Source organism: Anolis sagrei, chromosome 4 (assembly GCF_037176765.1).
Source record: "Anolis sagrei isolate rAnoSag1 chromosome 4, rAnoSag1.mat, whole genome shotgun sequence".
Lineage (NCBI taxonomy): Eukaryota > Metazoa > Chordata > Lepidosauria > Squamata > Dactyloidae > Anolis > Anolis sagrei.
This window is the reverse complement of record NC_090024.1, coordinates 37,809,178-37,829,935: the sequence shown is the minus strand read 5'-3', so window position 1 is coordinate 37,829,935 and position 20,758 is coordinate 37,809,178. Positions and strand designations below refer to the sequence as shown.

General features: G+C 39.6%; 1 protein-coding gene across 1 annotated transcript; it reads right to left on the bottom strand.

The window, feature by feature from the left end:
- Window positions 1-3,990: 3,990 nt before the first annotated feature.
- Window positions 3,991-12,859, bottom strand: SLC7A13 (solute carrier family 7 member 13). Its single transcript, XM_060771692.2, has 4 exons — window positions 12,139-12,859; window positions 9,596-9,727; window positions 8,028-8,392; window positions 3,991-4,224 (listed from the first exon to the last, which is right to left on the bottom strand). The coding sequence occupies exons 1-4, from the start codon at window positions 12,857-12,859 to the stop codon at window positions 3,991-3,993; spliced, it is 1,452 nt and encodes a 483-aa protein (XP_060627675.2).
- Between the last annotated feature and the right edge of the window lie 7,899 nt (window positions 12,860-20,758).

The following is a 20,758-nucleotide window of genomic DNA, read 5'->3' as shown; positions in this document are numbered from 1 at the left end:
TTATTGAACTCAGCCAAATATCCAATTAGTCGTTGAACTGAAATAGTGTGTGGGGAAAAACAATGAAAAGCAATGCACTTCATGTGAACGGAGATCAGTTTCTATAGATTCTTTTAAAGTGCTGGTTCAAGTTAAAATTGCAGGGGAGCAAAGTCGTATATCTGAGGATTTAGCAAAATATATTTATTGATGCCATCTTTATAACCTGGACCGTGGAGTGGAATGGTTCAAATTGAGGCCATCAGAAAATCATTGAGAACATTCTTCACAACTGATGAATGGATAAGAAAATGACAGCAAAATGACCAATGAAGTTCAGTGAAGATCGTTTCAAACATGATGGGGATTATATCCACAACTGCAGGTGATTGCTCAGAAAATAGATCTTGGGGTCATGGTGGAGCAGCCAGGGAAAATGGTGACTAAGGCTATATCTACACTTTAGAATTAATGCAGCTTGGCACCATCTTCACTTCAGTTGTGTAACTTGATGCTATGGAATCATATGAGTTGTAGTTCTGCAAGGTCTTTAGCCTTCTCTGTCAAAAAGTGCAAATCCCAGTATTCCATTTCATGGAGCCATAGCAGTTACAGTAATGTCAAATTGCATTAATTATACAGTGTAGATGCATTTCATCTGTGCAGGAATTGTGAAAAAGGCAAATTCCATAGATTAGACTCTTGAAAGGGGGACTAAAACTGCCTGTATCTTAATTGATATAGAGGAAAGCAAGGTTAGATCTTATATTAGAGAGAGATGGCTGGCTTGGGCATCAGATTTTGAGTGACATGAAAATATAGGAAGTTATCACTTATTGTGCTTTTATTTTCATAGAAGGAGCCCCTGGTGGCACAATGGGTGAAACCCTTGTGCCAGCAGGATTGCTGACTGACAGGTCAGCTTTTTGAATCCGGGGAGAATGGGTTGAGCTCCCTCTGTCAGCTCCAGCTTCCCATGCGGGGACATGAGGGAAGCCTCCCACAGGATGGTAAAACATCTGGGCATCTCCTGGGCAACATCCTTGTGGACAGCCAACTCTCTCACACCCAAAGCGACTTACAGTTTCTCAAGTTGCTCCTGACACGAAAAAAATCATAGAAGGAAACATGTGTGTCTGTGTCTGTTCGGGTGCAAAATAACTTGGTCAAATGTATTATGTACCTTGGCTTGGAGGTGGGTTGGGAAACAATGGTTCTTCCTGCCTCAGACAGCAAAGGGCCTCAGGTCAGCCTGGGTTTCCAGCATCCTATTAGTGAACTACATGTGAGACACAGAAGGTGTGCAGTGGATCCTGCATTTCCATAATGACTCAGTACAGAAGTAACACATTCCAAATATAGTTGTCCCTCCCCATTATTTGGGTAGATTTAATTATTTGTGGATTTGATCTTGAGTTGCTCCAGCATTCATCTATGGTCAACTTCCACAAAAAAATTGATCACTGAGTGCACTGGATGACCCTGTGATTCCTGGAAAGGAGTTCTGGAAAGGAGTTCATGTGGTCCTGTGTCCCATCCTGGAGAACATGGAGGTCTGACCATAATGAGTTGTTTGTAACATTTGCAAAATTAAAGCATAGCTAAAAGTTATTACAATTCTGGAATCACATCATGCTTCTTAAAAGTGCCATGGTAAAATAGACATTAGTATAGAACACACTTCGCATTTTGATTTTTAAAAAGCAACTAAAATAATTCCTTTACTTATTACCAATCAAAGTGAAAGTTTAAAGGTTTAAAGTCCTAGTAGCACTTTAGCACAATTAATACTGCTGCACACCGTACTTTAATTCCTATGCCCCTCCTGCCATTTCAGCACTTTTAACCTTGTACCCCTCTCGCCGGCTGAACCAGTTTTTAATATGTCTTGATGTATTGTTATTGCTGTTTTGCTAATTTTTTGATTTGATTTGCTTTTTGATGTTGATTTGCTTTGTTATTACTTGTTATGTTTTCTATTGTATTGTGTGTTGTGGCTCCGGCCTGTGTAAGCCGCATCGAGTCCTTCGGGAGATGCTCGCGGGGTACAAATAAAGTTAATAATAATAATAATAATAATAAAATCTAAATATAATAATGAACTAAAATGGAATTGAGGGATGCAGTTGTAACTTGTCTATTTTAAAAAGTACTTTCTATCCTCTGTGTAATACTATCGCAATTGTTGATGTATTCCCATTGATGTTTGCTAGAAGCAGATAGTCGTTTTTGTGTTGGGAGCTGCAAGTCCTCTTTGTTTTTTTTTTGGGGGGGGGGATGTAAATGAGCCATCCAGGGTACTGAACTATAATCTCAAAATAGTTTCAGTACTTTGGTAACTCTTTTCAGTCTAGAACAAGCCAGTGTTAATTTACAAGCATACACACACATCTTTTTAACACACACACCTATCATTGAATTGTTTTCTGTGAATACCTGATGCATATATATGGATCCCTTTAAGATTACATATTCTAGAACAATGGTCCAATTTTAAAGCCATGGCAATATGACATCTACAATTTAGGAAGGGTGATCTTGGACAAGTCACACAATTTCAGGATTAGAAGTCAAAGGCAAACCCTGTCTGAACAAATCTTGCTACAGACCTAGCAATATTGTAATAATTTTCAGTGAAAGCAAATTGCAGACTAAATCTTCCAGGCTGGCTCTATGGTATGCCAGGAGCAGAGACCAGATAAAATAATTGTGTTCAATCATGAGTCCCCTTTGGGAGTAAAGTGGGGAATAATAATAATAATAATAATAATATCTACAGGTAACAGGAATCTTGCCGGGAATGTAAGCCTTGTAGATATAAGGGCCTTACTGTCATTTGATTGCATTGTTCTATGAAGTCTCTGAAGAATTGGAAAACAAACAGGCCCCATCTTCAATATGACATCCTTTCAACCCATTACAATAGATTTGCATGACCATTTTAATTGTTTTTTTTCTTCCAATGATGGTTCTTACAAGTACCCCATGATAGAAGTTGTTGTATGAAACTCAGGTGGAACTCAGCTCTTTTTAATGTACACATATAACATTAGTTTGTCAATATTATGATTGAACTACATGGACTATTTATGGATTTCATTTCAGATGGATTTGAAACCCTTTAAAAACAAACTCCACATTTAGAGTTCTACGAATAGGTCATTCACATGCACGTGGAACATTTAAACTGTATATTGAACGCACTAAGAATAACACTGATCTGTTTATTTAAAATGGCCATCTGAGAACAGAGTATATATTTCTCTTTCACAAGATCATTCTGACTGCAATTTTATGCATATTTACCTGAGCACAAACCCTTTTGACCCCAGTGGGAGATATTTTTGAGTAAACACGCACAGAACAGTGCTGTGTGTGCACCTTATTTCATAATGAGATATTATTTCAAGAAGTCTCCAAGCAGCAGTCCCACTTAAAGTTGTAAAACAACTGGAGATTTCCCAAGAATTCCTTTGATTTGGAGAAAAGTAGATGAATGGAGATGAAAAATGGTACTAAATCAGCACAGTTGGGCATAACATTTAATAAGCAAAACTATGAGTGATGTAGTTAACTTACTTAGGCAAAGTTGTTGGTATAGCTGTAGCCTTTTCACATAACAGCAGCATAAGAGCCCCTATCCCCAAGGAACTTACAGTCTAAATTTAGAGAAGATGGGAAGACAAAGGGAAAGAACTGGAGGGAAGTTAAAAAAAAAAAGAATCAGAGAGAAAAGATCAGTGCAGCTGAACATATATTTTGCTATCTAATTTTTCCACCATAGAGGCCCATAACAGATAACATTCACATCTGAATGACTAGGAAATTGATTGATTGATCTAATCAATTAATGAACAAAGACCTTTATCTTGGATCCAGAAGATGACTCAAAGGAGATCTACTTTTGGGCAGCTGGAGGGAGCTGCCAGAAATGCCATATTAAACTGACACTATGCTGGATCCAAATACTGTTCATTTCCAATTAACTCTCCAAAACATGCACTTTTGCCATTAGTTGGATTTGCTATCAGCAGGTGAAACCTCCAGCAGCAACTGCAGGCAGCAGGTAATTTTGTCAAAAAATCCAAAATGTATTTTAAAATGTACAAAAGGCAGATATAAGAGAAGTCCGCCAACCATGAAAAGGAATGCATATACATACTGCATCTTTGGAGACCAGACGACAGGCGCTAAAACTAAGAACAGTGAAACTGCCACCATCCCGAAGGCAACTGGTAAAAAAACCTGCAAAATATATAACAGACATTTTGAGAATTCAAAAGTCAACTATATGAAAAAAAATCATTTATGGAAACAAAAAATATTTTTATATATCAATCAAATAGTTTTACTATACAAGGATTGACAAAAAGGCACAAAATACACAGAAGAGTACCCTTAGAGCAAACAAGGAACAAAAGACACCAAACAAAGTCCATCATCATGTTCACACAAAGAGCAAAAACAATATGAATTATCTACAATTACACATACAATTGGGGTGTGTGTGTCAGATTAGCCCTTTGAGTCTCTATGGTATTTTGTTTGAATATCAAGCAAAAGGTGGGTGCTAGAAACAATATCATACGAAAGCTGACTGGCACAACCTGGGGATCACAACCAGACTCAGTGAAGACATCTGCCCTTGTGCTATGCTATTCTGCTGCTGAGTATGCATGCCCAGTGTGGAACACATCTCACCATGCTAAAACAGTGGATGTGGCTCTTAATGAGACATGCCGCATTATCACGGGGTGTCTGCGCCCTACACCACTGGAGAAACTACACTGTCTAGCCGGTATTGCACCACCTGACATCCGCCGGGAAGCAGCAACCAATAGTGAAAGGACCAAGGCAGTGACATCTCCAGCTCATCCCTTGTTTGGGTATCAGCCAGCATGTCAACGACTTAAATCAAGAAATAGTTTTCTAAGATCTACAGAGACACTCACTGGAACATCCCAGCAAGCGAGAGTCCAAAAGTGGCAGGCTCAAACCCAGAACCTCAATCAATGGCTGATACCAAATGAGAGACTCCCCCTTGGGCACACAGAAAACTGGGCAACTTGGAAGGCGCTGCACAGACTACGCTCTGGCACCACGAGATGCAGAGCCAATCTTAAGAAATGGGGCTACAAAGTTGAATCCACAACATGCGAGTGTGGAGAAGAGCAAACCACTGACCACCTGCTGCAATGCAACCTGAGCCCAGCTACATGCACAATGGAGGACCTCCTTGCGGCAACACCAGAGGCACTCCAAGCAGCCAGATACTGGTCAAAGGACATTTAATCAACTACCAAGCTTGCAAACTTTGTGTTTTGTCTGTTTGTTTGTTTGTTTGTTTTGTTAAAAATGTAATACAAATGTCTGGTTGCTCCTGACACGATAAATAAATAAATATCAGAATTCCGTTACTTCCCCTATAATCTATTTCTGTTAATGTAATTGAAAGCTGCAGAAAGATCAATAAACCCAGCAAAGACATGTTTGTTGTTTTCCTTAGCATATTTCCTCATAATGTGACTTAGTGTGAAGCATTGCTCTATGGTGCCTATACCCACTTCTTAACTCTCCCTGTTCTTTATGTATAAATGGATTTTCTTGTAGCTAGTCTGTTACTTTAAGAAATAGGCGTTGAGCATATATGTATATATATGGATACAGATGTTGCTTGTGCTTTCAGAAATCTATTTTTGGATATCAGTGACAGGGACTGAAACAGCTCAAGGCAGTCTCTCTCCTGAACAACACGATACAAACCATTTCCTCCAGATATTCTGAGTACTTAATTATCACTTGCAGTCCCTAGAGACTGTATAAAGAGTAATAGAATTGTTTCTTAAAATGTGAGGCTTGGGCTGAATTCTTATATCCACTTACATGGAAGCAAAATTTGATAAAAGTTTCATATATATATATATATATAAAGAGAGAGAGAGAGAGAGATCCCAGAATCTCCCAGCCAGCATATGACCCTTAGCATCACTTACAAACACATTTATTACAGTCAGCCCCCAATTCTGCAGGTTTTACTTCATGTTGTTGCTATCTGCACTACCTATCTCCAAGATTTCCCCACTGTGCCTCTTAGTAAAGAATAATATCAACAGGTTTTCTCACTACTCAGGATCCACGCCTACCTCTTGTACACTTTTTCTTTATTCCTTGTAGGTACTTATGTTTAGTCTCTGTTAGTCATTTTGTCATGTTTCATGGACAGACCTTTATAATCAGTTTTCAAAAACAACCACCTCCAGCTTTACATGCATATTCTTTCAAATTTTCAGTGAAATCATAGAATTATGACAGCTGTTTTTAAAGCTCATGAATCCTCTGCATAAGGAAGGCATGATTGGGTGGATAGGCATTAACACATTATTTTTATCTTTCTTGGATCCAGTCACTGAAATGATGAGCTAGAAGTGAAGGTTTTCGGTGAAGGAAAGAAAATAGAGAGTGAATGGATTTCTGACTTGCACCAATAGATTTCAACATCTACATAATGCATCCAAGTGGAAGATTCTCTCTTTTCATTTGCTGGCTGGGCAGTTCTTGGAGTGACAACCCCAAAAAGCCACAAGCCTACTTCACTAAAATACTGGAAGGAATGCATACAGATCGGAACAAAGCCTGCCAAAATAATAATGGAAGCTGTTATCTTCCATTATTATTATTATTATTATTATTATTATTATTATTATTATTATTATTTAATCATCCTGCTTTTCCTCCAAGATTGGGATCCAGAGGAGCTCCCAACTTAAAATCAATATACAGGCAGTCCCTGAGTTACAAACATTTGTTACAAACGACTATAGTTAAGAATGGGGATGAGACAACAGAAAGTGAGAGAAATCTACCCCTCAGAAGGGATATTCACTCCTGAAAGAGTTATCATAGAGAAAAGGTGTCTCCACTGAAGTTTTCTCACCAATCCTTGTTTCCACAAAAAGCTAATTTTTACACAATCTAATTACAGAGACAGAAAATGAGGATAAATCTTCTGAGCAGGGGCACAGACAGCAAAACAAACATCACAGGGGTGTTAACCCTTTCCTGTGCTATCCAAAGCACAGGAATATGTATATGTATATGTATGGAATTACACTTTAAAATGTGATTGTTGCAACTTGCAAAGAAATTCAACTTAAGAGCAAAACCTATAGAACATATCTTGTCCGTAACTTGGGGACTGCCCATAATTAAAAGCATACAAATGTAAATATTCTACTTGAATAGATTACAAAGAGTATGCCAAGTGCATTTTCCTGATTCTAGATGGTGTTCCTTCACAATTTCCCCTCATTTCCCTTCAAAAGCCTTTGCTGCTTGTTCCCAGCACCAGTCCTTCATGCATGCCCAACATAACTATCCTGTACTAAATATGAAGGTCTGAAGAAAGCACAGCATCAGCTCAAGTTGCAGTTTGGGGAACATACAGAGATGTAACTACATTTAAATAAATTAATGGTACAATCTCCCTTCTGACCTTCTTCATAGTCAAGGTGCGAAGGATGGGACCAACAACTCCATCTACAAGTCCTTCGTTGTTAGATGTTCATAGTGCCTAAATATCCTAATTGATGAGGGTAAAGAAGACATTTCCTCCCTCCATAATTTCATAGGATTTTTTTCTACATAATCTCACCTCTTATTTTGAGGTCTGATGGTTTATGCAAGCCATGTCAGCTTAAACATTTAGAAAAATATAAATTGGAAGAAGGGTCACGGTTTGATGACAGAGCAGATGCTTTGCCTGCAGAAGTTACTGGATTTGATTTGTGACATCTGTGGTTATTACTATCAGTAAAAGGACTCTGTCTGCACCACTTGAAAGATTATTTCCAAGATGGACTCAATATTTTGACTAAGCATAATACCGTTTCAAATGTTCCATTGAAACCAATGAAACTAAACTGGCTTAAGTATGGGAACAAAGTGGCCCTGGTGTTTATTTGCACATGTGAGATTGCAGTATCCCCACAAATCCATAACACATTGCTGTTTTACAGCTTTGTAACTCATTTTCATTACTTCGTTCTCACCTTGTATGGTCTGTGAAGATCAGGTTCTCGGTATCGGAGGACTATCAGGCTGGTGCATGTTAATCCAGTCATGAGCCAAATGGAGAAACTAAAATAGTTGGTTAAAGTGATTAGATCTGATGGGATAATAAAAATGGATGCAATAATAGTTGAGAAAATCATGGCAGGTGCTGGAGTGCAGTACTGGATGTTAAGCATGGATATTATGCTGGGCAAATGTCCAGATTGACTCCCAGCGTAGCTTAACCGTCCAAGTGTAAACACACTGCTGTTGAGGGCACCAAATATTGAAATAGCCACAGCTGTAGGAATCATCCAAGCCACTGAGGGGATTACTCTGTTAGCCCACGTAACCGCTACAGCAACTGCAAGAAAATAGTAACATTATTAAAATAACTAAACAATATGTTTAGGACATAATGCTACCTGAAGTGTTAAAAGAGGCTTTTCTGTAATAATGTGTGTTCTTCCTCACCTCCATATTTTGCATTTAGTGTGCTGTATTTTGTGATTGGCCATTGGAGGATAAGCATGGGGTTAATTTACTGAAGCATGCATCTCTGAGAAAAATCCCACTATGGGAGGGAAGGAATGAATGAATTACAGGGAATGCACATTCCTTCTTATATCTATTTTGAACTAGATGTGGATAGAAATGTCTCGATAGTCTTTCTAGATCAGGGGGAAAGTGCCTGGAAAAAGAGAAGAGTCTGAAGCAGACATAGGAAAACTTTGGCCCTCCAGGTGTTTTGGACTTCAACTTCCACAATTTCTAAGACATGGAGGGTCAACATTTGCCTGTTCCTGGTCTAAAAACTAGGCACCTGTGTTTTTGCGAGAAAAAGAACAAATGTGGTTCAGGTCCAGAATTCTAAAGTAGTAGATCTCACATAGGATGTCCATATTATAAAGGGGAATAATCCTGTGACTTTTAGTAGCTGCATGAAAGATAGAGCAACAGAATCTTATAGCACCATAGAGACTACTTCTTGGAGGTAATTCCCTAGAAATTATGCATTACTGGAAATTAATTGCTTCCTGAAATAACAAGGTATAATTTATATTACAATAGTAGCATAGCAAAGCATTCCTTCTTTTGCAGTATAACTGTAACACTTTTTATTTAAATTTATACTTAGAAGATACATATTTAATTTAAATTTATACTTAGAAGATACACATTGTACCACAATACTAACAGTATTTCGATGTAAATAAAAGCAATGCTTTAAAGTTACATTTGGAAAATTAGCAATAAAATAACAATTGCAGCTATAACATTAACTTATGCCCCTGGAATTGCAACTAGAATACATTACTTTCAACAAGTAATTAATTTAGTTTTGCTATAGTCTAAAATATTTTATTTGGCTTAAGCTCTTGTGGACTTCACTTGCTTTGTCTCTCTAAGAACGTCTAGGTCCTCTACAGGCAAATTATGGCACTTCTGTTACAATTCCATTTACACCCTGATTTACCTGAATTTGTGTCATAATGTCTGTATTATCTGTATGCTAAGTATTATCATTCTTTTTCACTTAATCAAGATTATAAAACAGTAATCCTACCTGAGGAAACCATTTCCTTTGGTGTGAGAACTGTCAGGTACGAAATATTTACCAGCAAATAAAATATGGTTACTGCAGGAACTGCAGTCATCACAATCCAAGGAATGTTTCTGTTGGGGTTTTTCACTTCCTCTGGAATATATAAAGTAGACATCATTCCAACATATGTATTTCTAAATAATATAAGTCATATACATAAGGACTATTTATCAGACTCATTGTTATATTCCTTCTGTTGTTTTCCATGAAATGAATCTGGTAACCTGCATAGAATCCTCATACTCTCAAGTAGATCTTATTTATTATTTCTAGTGTGATTTACCTCTCATTAATTTTTTTAAATTGTTCAATAGGGTCTGCAAAATGGAATTTAAATGGCATATGAGGCGTCCACTTTGATTTTCCTATTCATGCTTCCTTTGTCATTATTTATTAGTTCATATCTTTAACTTCTGTATTACCCTTCTCCCCAAAATGGGAGTTTTATCATAAAAGCATGCAAAGCTGTAGTTGAAATGTTCAGTTGTTAGGAAGTGATGTTTTTGACTGACTAGACTGCTTTCTTGCAACAATTCCTCACTTTTTAGAATGTTCTGCTCAAAACAAAATGTTGTGTTCAAAAACTTTGCAATTTTTACAAAAGCAATACTTCACATTTTTTCACAAAAGAAGTCCTGGATATAAGAATAGTATTTTAAAAGTGCATTAAATTATCATTTAAAGGAGATGTCTTTTTGAAAAAATGTTCTGTATCCCTACATCTACTTCCTGGGCTGGCTGCATTGTGATCAGCAATGATGACAGCAACAGAAAAATTAATATAAAACTAAAATGGGGTATCAGACAGTTACATATGACAAAAATATGCAAGTATTTTATGAAACAACCTCAAACCAAATTTTGTGTGTTAATGCACAGATCTGAAACTAATAGGGGTGGTGTTTTTTTTTTCTAGTAATTGGAAAATTCCAGATATTAATTTGTAAGGTATTTCCTGAAATGAAAGATAATAGGATAGTTCTGGGGCAGTACTCAATGTTTCTTGAAAAATCGTGTGTACTGAAGCAATAAACTGGAGTCCTGAAACCATCTGCGGCACATACATCATCATTAAGAGCAACTAAGTAGGAAGACATATCTCAGTTCCTTTAGCACAAAGGTGGGTAATTGCATTCTCCAGGCATTCTTGGAGTTCAATTCCCATATGTCTTCCCCATGATAAACAGTAGTGAGGGATTATGAGGAGTGCAGTCAAATGAATTGGGAAGGACTACAATTGTGCATTCTTTTTACAACATTTCTACTCCTTTGAACTGCTGAACTCTTTCCACCAATGGTTTTCACCATCACTTTGGAATGTTCTAGATGAGAAGAATGTAATTTTCCTTATCTCAGCTTCTTGATCTTGGCATCAAAATACATCTACTTCACAAGACAAACAAGGGCTGTTTAAGAATACATTGGATTCAATAACTTGGCTAAAAATATGTGTACATCTAGCCATCAAAAGTCAACCAGAACTTTGTACCCTGGATCATATCTTGTACAATACAGCTGGATCAAATAACAATAATAACATTATTTACAACTTCCTCCTTTTATTTTGAAAAGCTTTAATAAAATCGTTAGACGGGGAGGAAAACGAGAGTAAGAAGATTTTATGCATTTATAAAATGGTAGAAAGCATTTGTTTTCTGTATCATAATTTCCGAGAATAGCAGTACAGGTTGAGCACCACTTATTTGAAATTTTGAAATCCAAATACTCCGAAATCCAAAAGTGTCCATATTGGTGGCTTAATTAGTGGTGTCTTTGCTTTCTGATGTACTTAAACTTTGTTTCATGCATAAAATTATTTAAAATAGGTACATTCCGTCTATATATGAATAAGGTGTATATAAAAACATAAATGATTTTCATTTTTAGACTCGGATCCCATATCCATGATATGTAATTATGCATGTATTCCAAAATTATACAAAATCCAAAACACTTTTGGTCTCAAGCTTTTTGGATAAGAGATACTCAACCTGTAGTGAATTATCCTGCTGAAAAAAGAAAAAGGTGGAGAAGGAGAAAGAGGATGAGAAAAACGACAAGGAGAAAGAAGTATATATCCATGCAAGATGTTACAAAACATACAAATTCACAGCTAGTGGAAAGTTACAGAGATACTTTCACGTGACCCAAACCGATTCCAAACTACCCTAACATGAAGCTCTTCTGCATTTGTTGGCTTTGCTATTTCAATAGGGTTCGGATAAATTAAATGTCATTTTCTGCAGGGGCCAAGAAGCTGGTGCATTGTGTTCATGCACAATGAATTAATTCTTCAGAAACTGCTTAAGAAACCCACTTTCATACATTTCCCTTCACTTGTTTCCTAAGCCCCACAAAGCCCTGCTTCAAGACTGTAATAACAGCCATGGCAGGAATATGTTAATAAATTGGAATTGTTCCAATACACAGGGAGGGAAAATTCCAAAATTAAAGATATAATAGACAGCATAGTTGCTAACTAACAGAAAATGTAAGAGTGATACCTGCCAAATAATTGAGAGACCACCAGCCCCCGTATGCATACAGTCCTTGGAAAAATGCTTCGGCCAGTTGTGCAACATCAGGAATATCTGCATTGAAGGCGTTCTCAAACCTTGCCAGGTTTTCTTTTCTTCCTTTTATCAACAGGACGATCCCACCGATTGCAATTATAGACAGAGCCAACATCTTCAGGATTGTAAATACTGTTTGTACCCAAGCTGCCATCTTAACGCTTCTCCCATTGATAATCCCAAGGAACCAGACAACAGCCAGTGCCAAGCATTTCTTGAGCAGTTCTGGAGCCAGGCACTCACCATAGAAAGGCTGGATGGCGTACTCAGCAAACAGTAATGCCCGGGCAGCATTTGAGGCCGGTTTGTTGAACATTGCTACCCACAAGAAGATGAAAGCCAAAGGAGAGCCAAGGGCTCTCTTGATGTGGCTGTATTCGCCTCCAGAAAATGGTAGAGCTGTGCCAAGCTCTGCATAACACAGGGCACCCATCAAAGATATGATGCCACAAGCAGTCCAGATAATCAATGCAATTCCAACATTGAGCACTGAATATTTCAGCACCCCAGTAGGAGAGACAAAAATCCCTGCCCCTACAATCGTCCCCACTACAAAGCTAACACCTTCCAAATATCCTATGGTTCTTTTGAGCTGTATCTTGCTAGTTTCATTCATTTCTTTTACCGATTTCCCACATTCATCTTTCTCCATGTTTGTTGTTCACTTCTGTGATTTTTCACAGAGAATAATAAGTAACCTGAGGATTTTAATATCTTTCTCCCCATACCCTTTCCCCTGGATGAAGGGAAACAATACTTGAATGATTTACAAGGTCATTTCAGACAAGTATCCTTTCAGATTTCACAAGAACCAAGCTGATGATTAACCACATGCTTTCAAGAACCTGTCCAAGTTTTCAAAAATGTGTCACCAAACTGAAGCTGCAGCCTTGTGCTTAACTACCTGGGAATGCCTGCCATTAAACTCACTTGAGCTTGTTTACTTCAATCTGTTTACTGATACTTCAGGATATTTACTTAGATTAAGAAGGCCCACTTAACTGTTAAGTTCCATTAGGCTACTATTTATATCTGACTATTCTCTGATTTCTACTTACCTGGCAAATCGTAGATTTGCGTGAAGTCTAAAGAAGTGCTCCAACAGGCGCTAGAAAGGGGAAAGAGAGGGAGAAACTTCAGTAGGCAATGGCCTGGCCCATGTAAACTAGACACCCCAAGGGCCTGGGGCTGTTTTTCTCATGTAACAAGCTTTTTGGAGAATGCAGAACAGATATGTCCAGCTGATAGAGACAGGAATGGATGAATGCATGTGAAACCACTGCTGATGCACAACAATGCACCTAAATTGCACTGAAGACTATCTCTGTGTATTGTGCATTGTGCAATGAGGTTGTGTACCTACCTCTGCGCCCATTTACTGCTTTTCATATTTTGTGCTTTGGTGAAATTTGGTATAGGCATTGTGTCATGTGAGCACAGGATTGCTGGATATTTGTACTGTGCAAAGCCAATGTAAGATATTGGCACCACATCTACCATTAAGCAATGTGAGGCAGCAAATTTGATTCATCGTGAAAGGAAGGGAATAGTTGGTTATTTATTATTATTATTCTGCTTTTACTTCCATGGATAGGGAGAGATTAGCTGGAGTTTTTGCACCAAGATTTTTAGTTTTGTAGTTCTGAAGGTGGAGGTCCATGCTCATCATAGGCTACCACTTGTGCCCGAGAATTATTGTCTTCCAGAGGTAGAGTCTTGGTGGTGGGTCTGTAAGTGACTGCAGAGACCTATTTTGGATTTGCATAGTCTTTCACAATGAGGACATAGATTTCCAGATGGAAGGAGGTCCCAACAATGGTTTGCTTGATGCACCTTCGTCTTGGGATGTTTTATCCTGTATTTGTGCCTCTTCAAAATCCATAGCATCATGGGTACCAACTGATCTCGGTGTTTATAGCACATTTGTTTAGGTTTTCATTAAGACCATCTTTAAATCTCTTTTGTTGTTGACCAACATTCTGTTTTTCATTCTTGAGTTGAGGAAAAAAAGTCCACAAGGTGGAGAATCATGGCTTCAATGCTGGTGGTCTTTGCTTCCTCCAGAACGCTGATGTTTGTCAGCCTGTCTTCCCAAGAGATTTGTAGAATTTTCCAGTAGTTGAGAGTGTTAACTTTTGTGGGCTACCTTGGTAGAGAAAATGGTCGATTTTTCTTACTTACTTACTTAGGCGATCCCTTGTTGTCCGAGTAGGATAGTCTTCCAAGATCAGTGTACTGGTGGCGGGTCCATAGGTGACTGTGAAGCCCTATTCGTGATCTAGACAATTTTTCTAGCTTTACATCATTAAGATTTATTTCTGACATAGCAGAGGGATTGGTTGGTGCCTGCTGGTCAAACACTTTGGTTTCCTTGATGTTAAATGAGAGAACAAACTTTCCATGAAAGTGTTTGTTCTGTCACCACTGGGTCCGAACAAAATGTCTTTATTCTATAGAACGCACACTTTAAACCCAGTGGGAAGCCGGGGTGCCCGAAGAGAGATTGTTAGAGACTTCCAGAAGTAATGGGCTTTAGAGTATTTAAAAGTACAACAAAGTCTTTATTAAGGAACAAATCTTCAAACAAAACTTCACGGCTTTACTATTCAAGTCTTTAAGAGACTGGCACTAACTTGGTTTGACTGTACTATCTCATACGGAAGAACTCTTTATAATCCCTCCCAAGCCGTCCATCACCTAGGCCTCGCTGGTCTGGGTAATACTGCCGATCCCCAAATGCATCTGGAAACCGAGTAACCTACCAGACGAAGCTAGATGTTTAGCTGGAATTCTGTGGTTCTGCAGTGATGTCCTGTGGAAACTTCAGGGCTGTTTTCCCCTCTGGTGCTGTGAGGCTGAGAGGCTGTGAGCTCTCAGCCAGAGCCTTTGGGACCTTTTCCTTCTGTTTCCCTGGAACTGGATGGTCACTGGATGACCCCTGGATGGTCGCTGGATGGACCCCAGATCACCTTTGGATGATCCTCAGATGGCTATTTCTATTTCCCCGGAAGGTTTTGAGAAATGAAGCCTTTCCTACGGGACTAGCTCATCTGCATCCTATAGACTGGCTTCCTTGTGTGACTGACTGAAAAATGGCCCCTTCCCTCCAAAAACTCAAGAAGGGGCGGGACCAGGGAACCTAACTATAATTGGCAGGTGGCTTACCCTATGATTGCAGCCTATAACAGGAAGCCACCCTGCCGCAAAATCCCAACCCTGGGATTGCAAACAAACATTAAACACAACAAATAAATCTGGAGCTCCTGGAACAGCTGTTCCAGAACAGTGTTTAAAGTGGCTTGCAGATCTTTCTCTGAGGGCCCTTCCACACAGCTATATAACCCAGAATATAAAGGCAGAAAAATCCCACAATATCTGTTTTGAACTGGGCTATCTGACACTGCCATATATTGCAGTTCAAAACAGAAAATGTGGGGTTTTATTCAGCTGTGTGGAAGGGGCCTGAATGGCTCCATGCTCAGCTATAACTCAGGAAGCAGAATGTCTCAGCCTTGTTTCCTAGGCACAAAATATATTTTCTATTCTCTCAATTACACTGCCCAGATCTTATGCTTTGTAAAACAAAACAAAACAAAACAAAAACACCTTCTTCTATATTATAAATCAGATGCTTATGAAAAGCAATTCTTCATTGTTAAGAAATATTGTTTATCTTTTCCATGGTAATTTGAATTCTTAGAAGTTTCTTCTGGGTAAGATACATAATAAATAAACACATAATAGAATTTACAGGAAGAAGAATTTGTGCCTGCTTTCTCTTTATTTCAGGACGAAGTTCTGCATCAAAGTATTTTCTAGATTTAGTAGATTCTAACATGTTCAGTCTCAGAGCAAAGCTTCCTAGTGGATGCTTAAGGAAGCTTGGGTCCCATGTCATTAGATTCAAATTCTTACAACTTACGGCAGCCATTCATAGGAGAGAAATGATACGTGGCTCATGATACAAGCTGCAACTTCCACCATCTTTGACTGTGGACTGGGGAAATGGTAAAATAACAATATATTGTTTTAGGTTAATGCTTGGCATCTAGATATTTTAAATTATTATAGAGTTCGCAAAGGGTTAAACCGCTGAGCTGCTGAATTTGCTGATGGGAAGTTTGGCAGTTTGAAATCGTGGGACGGGATGAGCTCCAACTGTTAGCCCCAGCTTCTGCCAACCTAGCAGTTCGAAAACATGTAAATGTGAGTAGATCACTCACAGCCTTGGCGGGAATGTAAATGGCGCTCCATGCAGTCATCTGGCCACATGACCTAGGAAGTGTTTACAGACAATGCATGCTCTTCAGCTTACAAATTGAGATGAGCACCACCCCCAGAGCCATAGATGAGCATGACCCCTAAGAGCCAGAAGGAGGAGCCTTTCCCTTTATCTATGTTTCATTGTTTCTAGGCATTGAATGTTTGCCTTTGTGTTGTTTATGCTGGAATCAGCCCTGAGTCCCCTTGATGAGTTAGGGAGGAATACAAATAAACTATTATTATATTATTATTGGAGCCCCCGGTGGTGCATTGGGTTAAAGCGCTGAGCTGCTAAACTTGCTGACCAAAAAGTCACAGGTTCGAATCTGGGGAGCGGTGTGAGCTCCTGCTGTTAGCTCCCAGTTTCTGCTAACCTAGCAGGTTGAAAACATGCAAATGTGAGTAGATCAATAGGAACTCTTCAGCAGGAAGGTAAAAGTGCTCCATGCAATCATGCTAGCCACTTGACCTTGGAGGTGTCTACAGACAATGCCGACTCTTCGGCTTAGAAATGCAGATGAGCAACAACTCCCAGAGTCGGACATGACTAGACTTAATGCCAGGGGTAAACTTTTACCTGGAGCCCCTGGTGGCACAGTAGTTTAAACCCCTGTGCCGGCAGGACTGAAGACTGACAGGTCGCAGGTTCGAATCTGGGGAGTGGCAGATGAGCTCCAGTTCTCCATGTGGGGACATGATAGAAGCCTCCCACAAGGATGGCAAAACATCAAAACATCCGGGGGGGGGGGCCCTGGGCAACATCCTTGCAGACGGCCAATTCTCTCACACCAGAAGTGACTTGCAGTTTCTCATGTCGCTCCTGACACGACAAAAAACAAAACAAAAACACTTTACCTTAACTTTACTTTATATTATTATTATTATTATTATTATTATTATTATTATTATTATTATTATTCACCACAATAAAAAGTGGAAGAGAATATATTTGAGATAATATTTGAGATAATTTACTTCAACCAAACATCAATGTTTCACCAAATATTGAGAAACACAGTAAAAGCTATTGATACAATGAAAATGTTATTTTTTTCTATGCATAATTTACCTAAATCTGCCAGCAGATAAGAAATATCTGATTAATCAAATAGACATGTTTCCTATCATTTTCCCCAGATTATCCATTTCACATGACATATGGTCATCAAACTTTACTGATTCCTTATTAATTTAGCTTCAGTTTTCCTTAGATCTTAGCAATACATCAAGGACTTCATCTGTCCTGTTTGGGGGAAAACAGACCAAAACAAGCCTAGAAATACCATCTGTTGCAATATTATGTTCCCTGGTGATTTAAAAACCATTTGTCTTTGAAGTGTTTTCTTATGGCCTTTTTTTCTGCCTTTATAGCACCATCCTATGAATATTTACTCAGAGAGAAGTTCTGCTGAATTCAATGGAATTTATATTCAGGGAAATGTGTATTCTATCCCCACTGAACACAATGGGATTCATCTCTAAGTAAACATATGTAGGATACATGGTGGAACCAGAGTACAGAAAAGTCCTATCCATATTTAATCAGAAGTAGCACTTCCAAGCTAGCTGTTGAAGTCTCAAATGTATTTCATGAAAATGGATTTTCAGGCTGTACAAATCTGAGAACAACAACTGAGAAGTTGTAATGCAAGACTATTTAAGGTGTCATCCCTTGTTGTTACAACTCCACTGGTTGCTAGTCCATTTCTAGGAACAATTCAAAGTACTGTTGGTGATTGTAAAGCCCTATATTTCACTGTAGGCTGCTACTTCCCGGCAGATGTCAGATGGTGCAATACCAGCTAAACAGTATTAATTTCCCCCAAGGTGTGGGGCGTAGACATCCTGTGATAAAGCGACTTGCAGCTTTAGATTTGAGCTTTTTGAGTAGATTTAATTGGCATTGTGTTTAACCTGTATAAAAACCACCTGATGACATAAAGGACGGGGCCATTCCAGCTCCCACGTCTGGGAGCTGCCATCAAGAAGGCTCTGTTCTGCCATTCTTACCTCTTTTAAAGGAGAAAACAAAACAAAAACATAGGCATAAACTGTTAAAACAAAATATACATTAAATTCAATTTAAAACCAATTCAGCTCTCTTCTTCATGCAAGATAAGCTGCTAGGGGCAAAGATTTCAATAAGGGGCCTGGACTATTTGGAACAGGCTGGGCCAAGGCTAGTGCAAGGAGAAGGGAAAAATGGGGCTGGCTGAATGCTACAGTACAAGGATCGGTCTCAGCAATGGCCCTACTAGGGCCACTCAATTCCAGGGCCAATTAAAGGAATATAAAATGCCCTCCCCATAGAGGTGAGATCAGCCCCTTCGCTGATGGTATTTCGAAAAAGGTTGAAGACATGGATGTTTAAACAAGCATTCGATTAATCTGGTGCAACGAAATTGATGAACAAGGACTGGTTAATCACAGACGACGAAATTGGATTGCGATTACAATTAAGAGATGCATTGGATTGTTATTGGTGGCCCAATAATATTGTGTATTGTGTATGTGTTTTTATGCTTTTTTAATGGAATATTGTTGCTTGTCGTTGTGTTGTAAACCGCGTTGAGTCGCCGATTTAGGCTGAGAAACGGCGGTATATAAGCACAGTAATAAATAATAAATAATAAATAAAAAAAGGTCTTGAAGTACTTTGGCCACATCACGAGAATAAAGGGAAGCTTAGAGAAAACAATTATGCTGGGGAAAATGGAAGAAAAAGGAAGAGGGGCTGACCAAGGGCAAGATGGATGGATGGCATCCTTGAAGTGACTGGATTGATCTTGAAGGAGCTGGGGGTGATGGCGGCCGACAGGGAGCTCTGTGAGGTCATGAAGAGTCGGAAACGACTGAACGAATGAACAGCAACAACAACAAAGGTCTGGCCGGAAGGTGCCCTCGGGTGGCAAGGAACTGGGGAATGGTCCTAACTGTTGGACCAAGGGTTTGAGACTTGAGACTAGTCATTATCGAAGGCCTGGTGAAAGTTCTTACGGAAGGAGGTGAGGGATGGGGCCAGCCTTATCTCCTTAAGGAGGACATTCCAGAGGCAGGGGGCCACCACCGAGAAGGCCCTCTCCCTCGGCCCCACCAACCAGGCTTGGGACAATGGTGGGAGAGAGAGGAGGGCCTCCCCGGTGGATCTTAAGTATGTGAGAGGAAGCCACAGGGAGGAGGGAGCAAGCTTGTTTTCTGCTTCCTTGGAGACTAGGACGCGGAACAATGGCTTCAAACTACAAGAGAGGAAATTCCATCTGAACATTAGGAAGAACTTCCTGACCGTGAGAGCCGTTCAGCAGTGGAACTCTCTGCCCCGGAGTGTGGTGGAGGCTCCTTCTTTGGAAGCTTTTAAGCAGAGGCTGGATGGCCATTTGTCAGGGGTGATTTGAATGCAATATTCCTGCTTCTTGGCAGGGGGTTGGACTGGATGGCCCATGAGGTCTCTTCCAACTCTTTGATTCTATGATTCTGTTCCTGTTCATAGAGGGAGATGCAATTGCGAAGATAGGCGGGCCCTGAACCGTTTAGGGCTTTATAGGTCATCACCTGCACTTTTGAATTTGGCTCGGCAACTTATGGGCAGCCAAGTGTAGCTGTTTCAATAGGGACGTTGTACGCTCCCTATAGTTAGCTCCGGTTAGGAGCCTGGCTGCCACCCGTTGTACTAGTTGGAATTTCCGGTCCGTCTTCAAGGGCAGCCCCACGTAGAGTGCGTTGTAGTAGTCCAATCTGGATGTAACCAAGGCGTGGACCACCCTGGCCAAGTCAGACTTCATGAGGTATGGTTGCTACTGGTGCACGAGTTTTAATTGTGCAAAGGCCCTCCTGGCTATCAAGGACACCTGAGTATCAAGTGCTATTCCTACCAAGAAATTGCATTCTACAAAACTGCATTGTAAACATTGTAATTGTTCTACAAAACTGCATTGTTCTACTCTTTCTAGCTCTATGGTCTTCAAGGGGAGGATAGTTCCACTTTAACTGCCACAGCAATGCATGCTGGTACTTGTAGTTTAAAGGGGGGGCATTTAGAATTCTCATCCAGAGAGCGCTTGCGCCTCACTAAACTACAAACCCTAGAATTCATCTGGGTACATTCGCCTCTATTCAGGTGTACTGTAGTGTGCTGGTTCTTTTGAACTTCATCTCCCGGAATTCCTAGTCATTGGCCGAGCTGGGCGAGTCTTCTGGGAGTTGAAGTCCAAAAGGTGCAGAACGAAAAGGATCCCCGCCTTTTCGTTCTGATAGGTCCTCCTCGTCCTCCCGTCACGCACCGCGCCGCCGT

Coding starts and splice junctions, on each gene's coding strand:
- SLC7A13 (XM_060771692.2), bottom strand. CDS start 12,859: ATGGAGAAAGATGAATGTGGGAAATCGGTAAAAGAAATGAATGAAACT. Junction 9,728..12,138: donor GTCTCTCAATTATTTGGCAG/GTATCACTCTTA, acceptor TATATATTCCAG/AGGAAGTGAAAAACCCCAAC. Junction 4,225..8,027: donor ATCTTCACAGACCATACAAG/GTGAGAACGAAG, acceptor TATATTTTGCAG/GTTTTTTTACCAGTTGCCTT.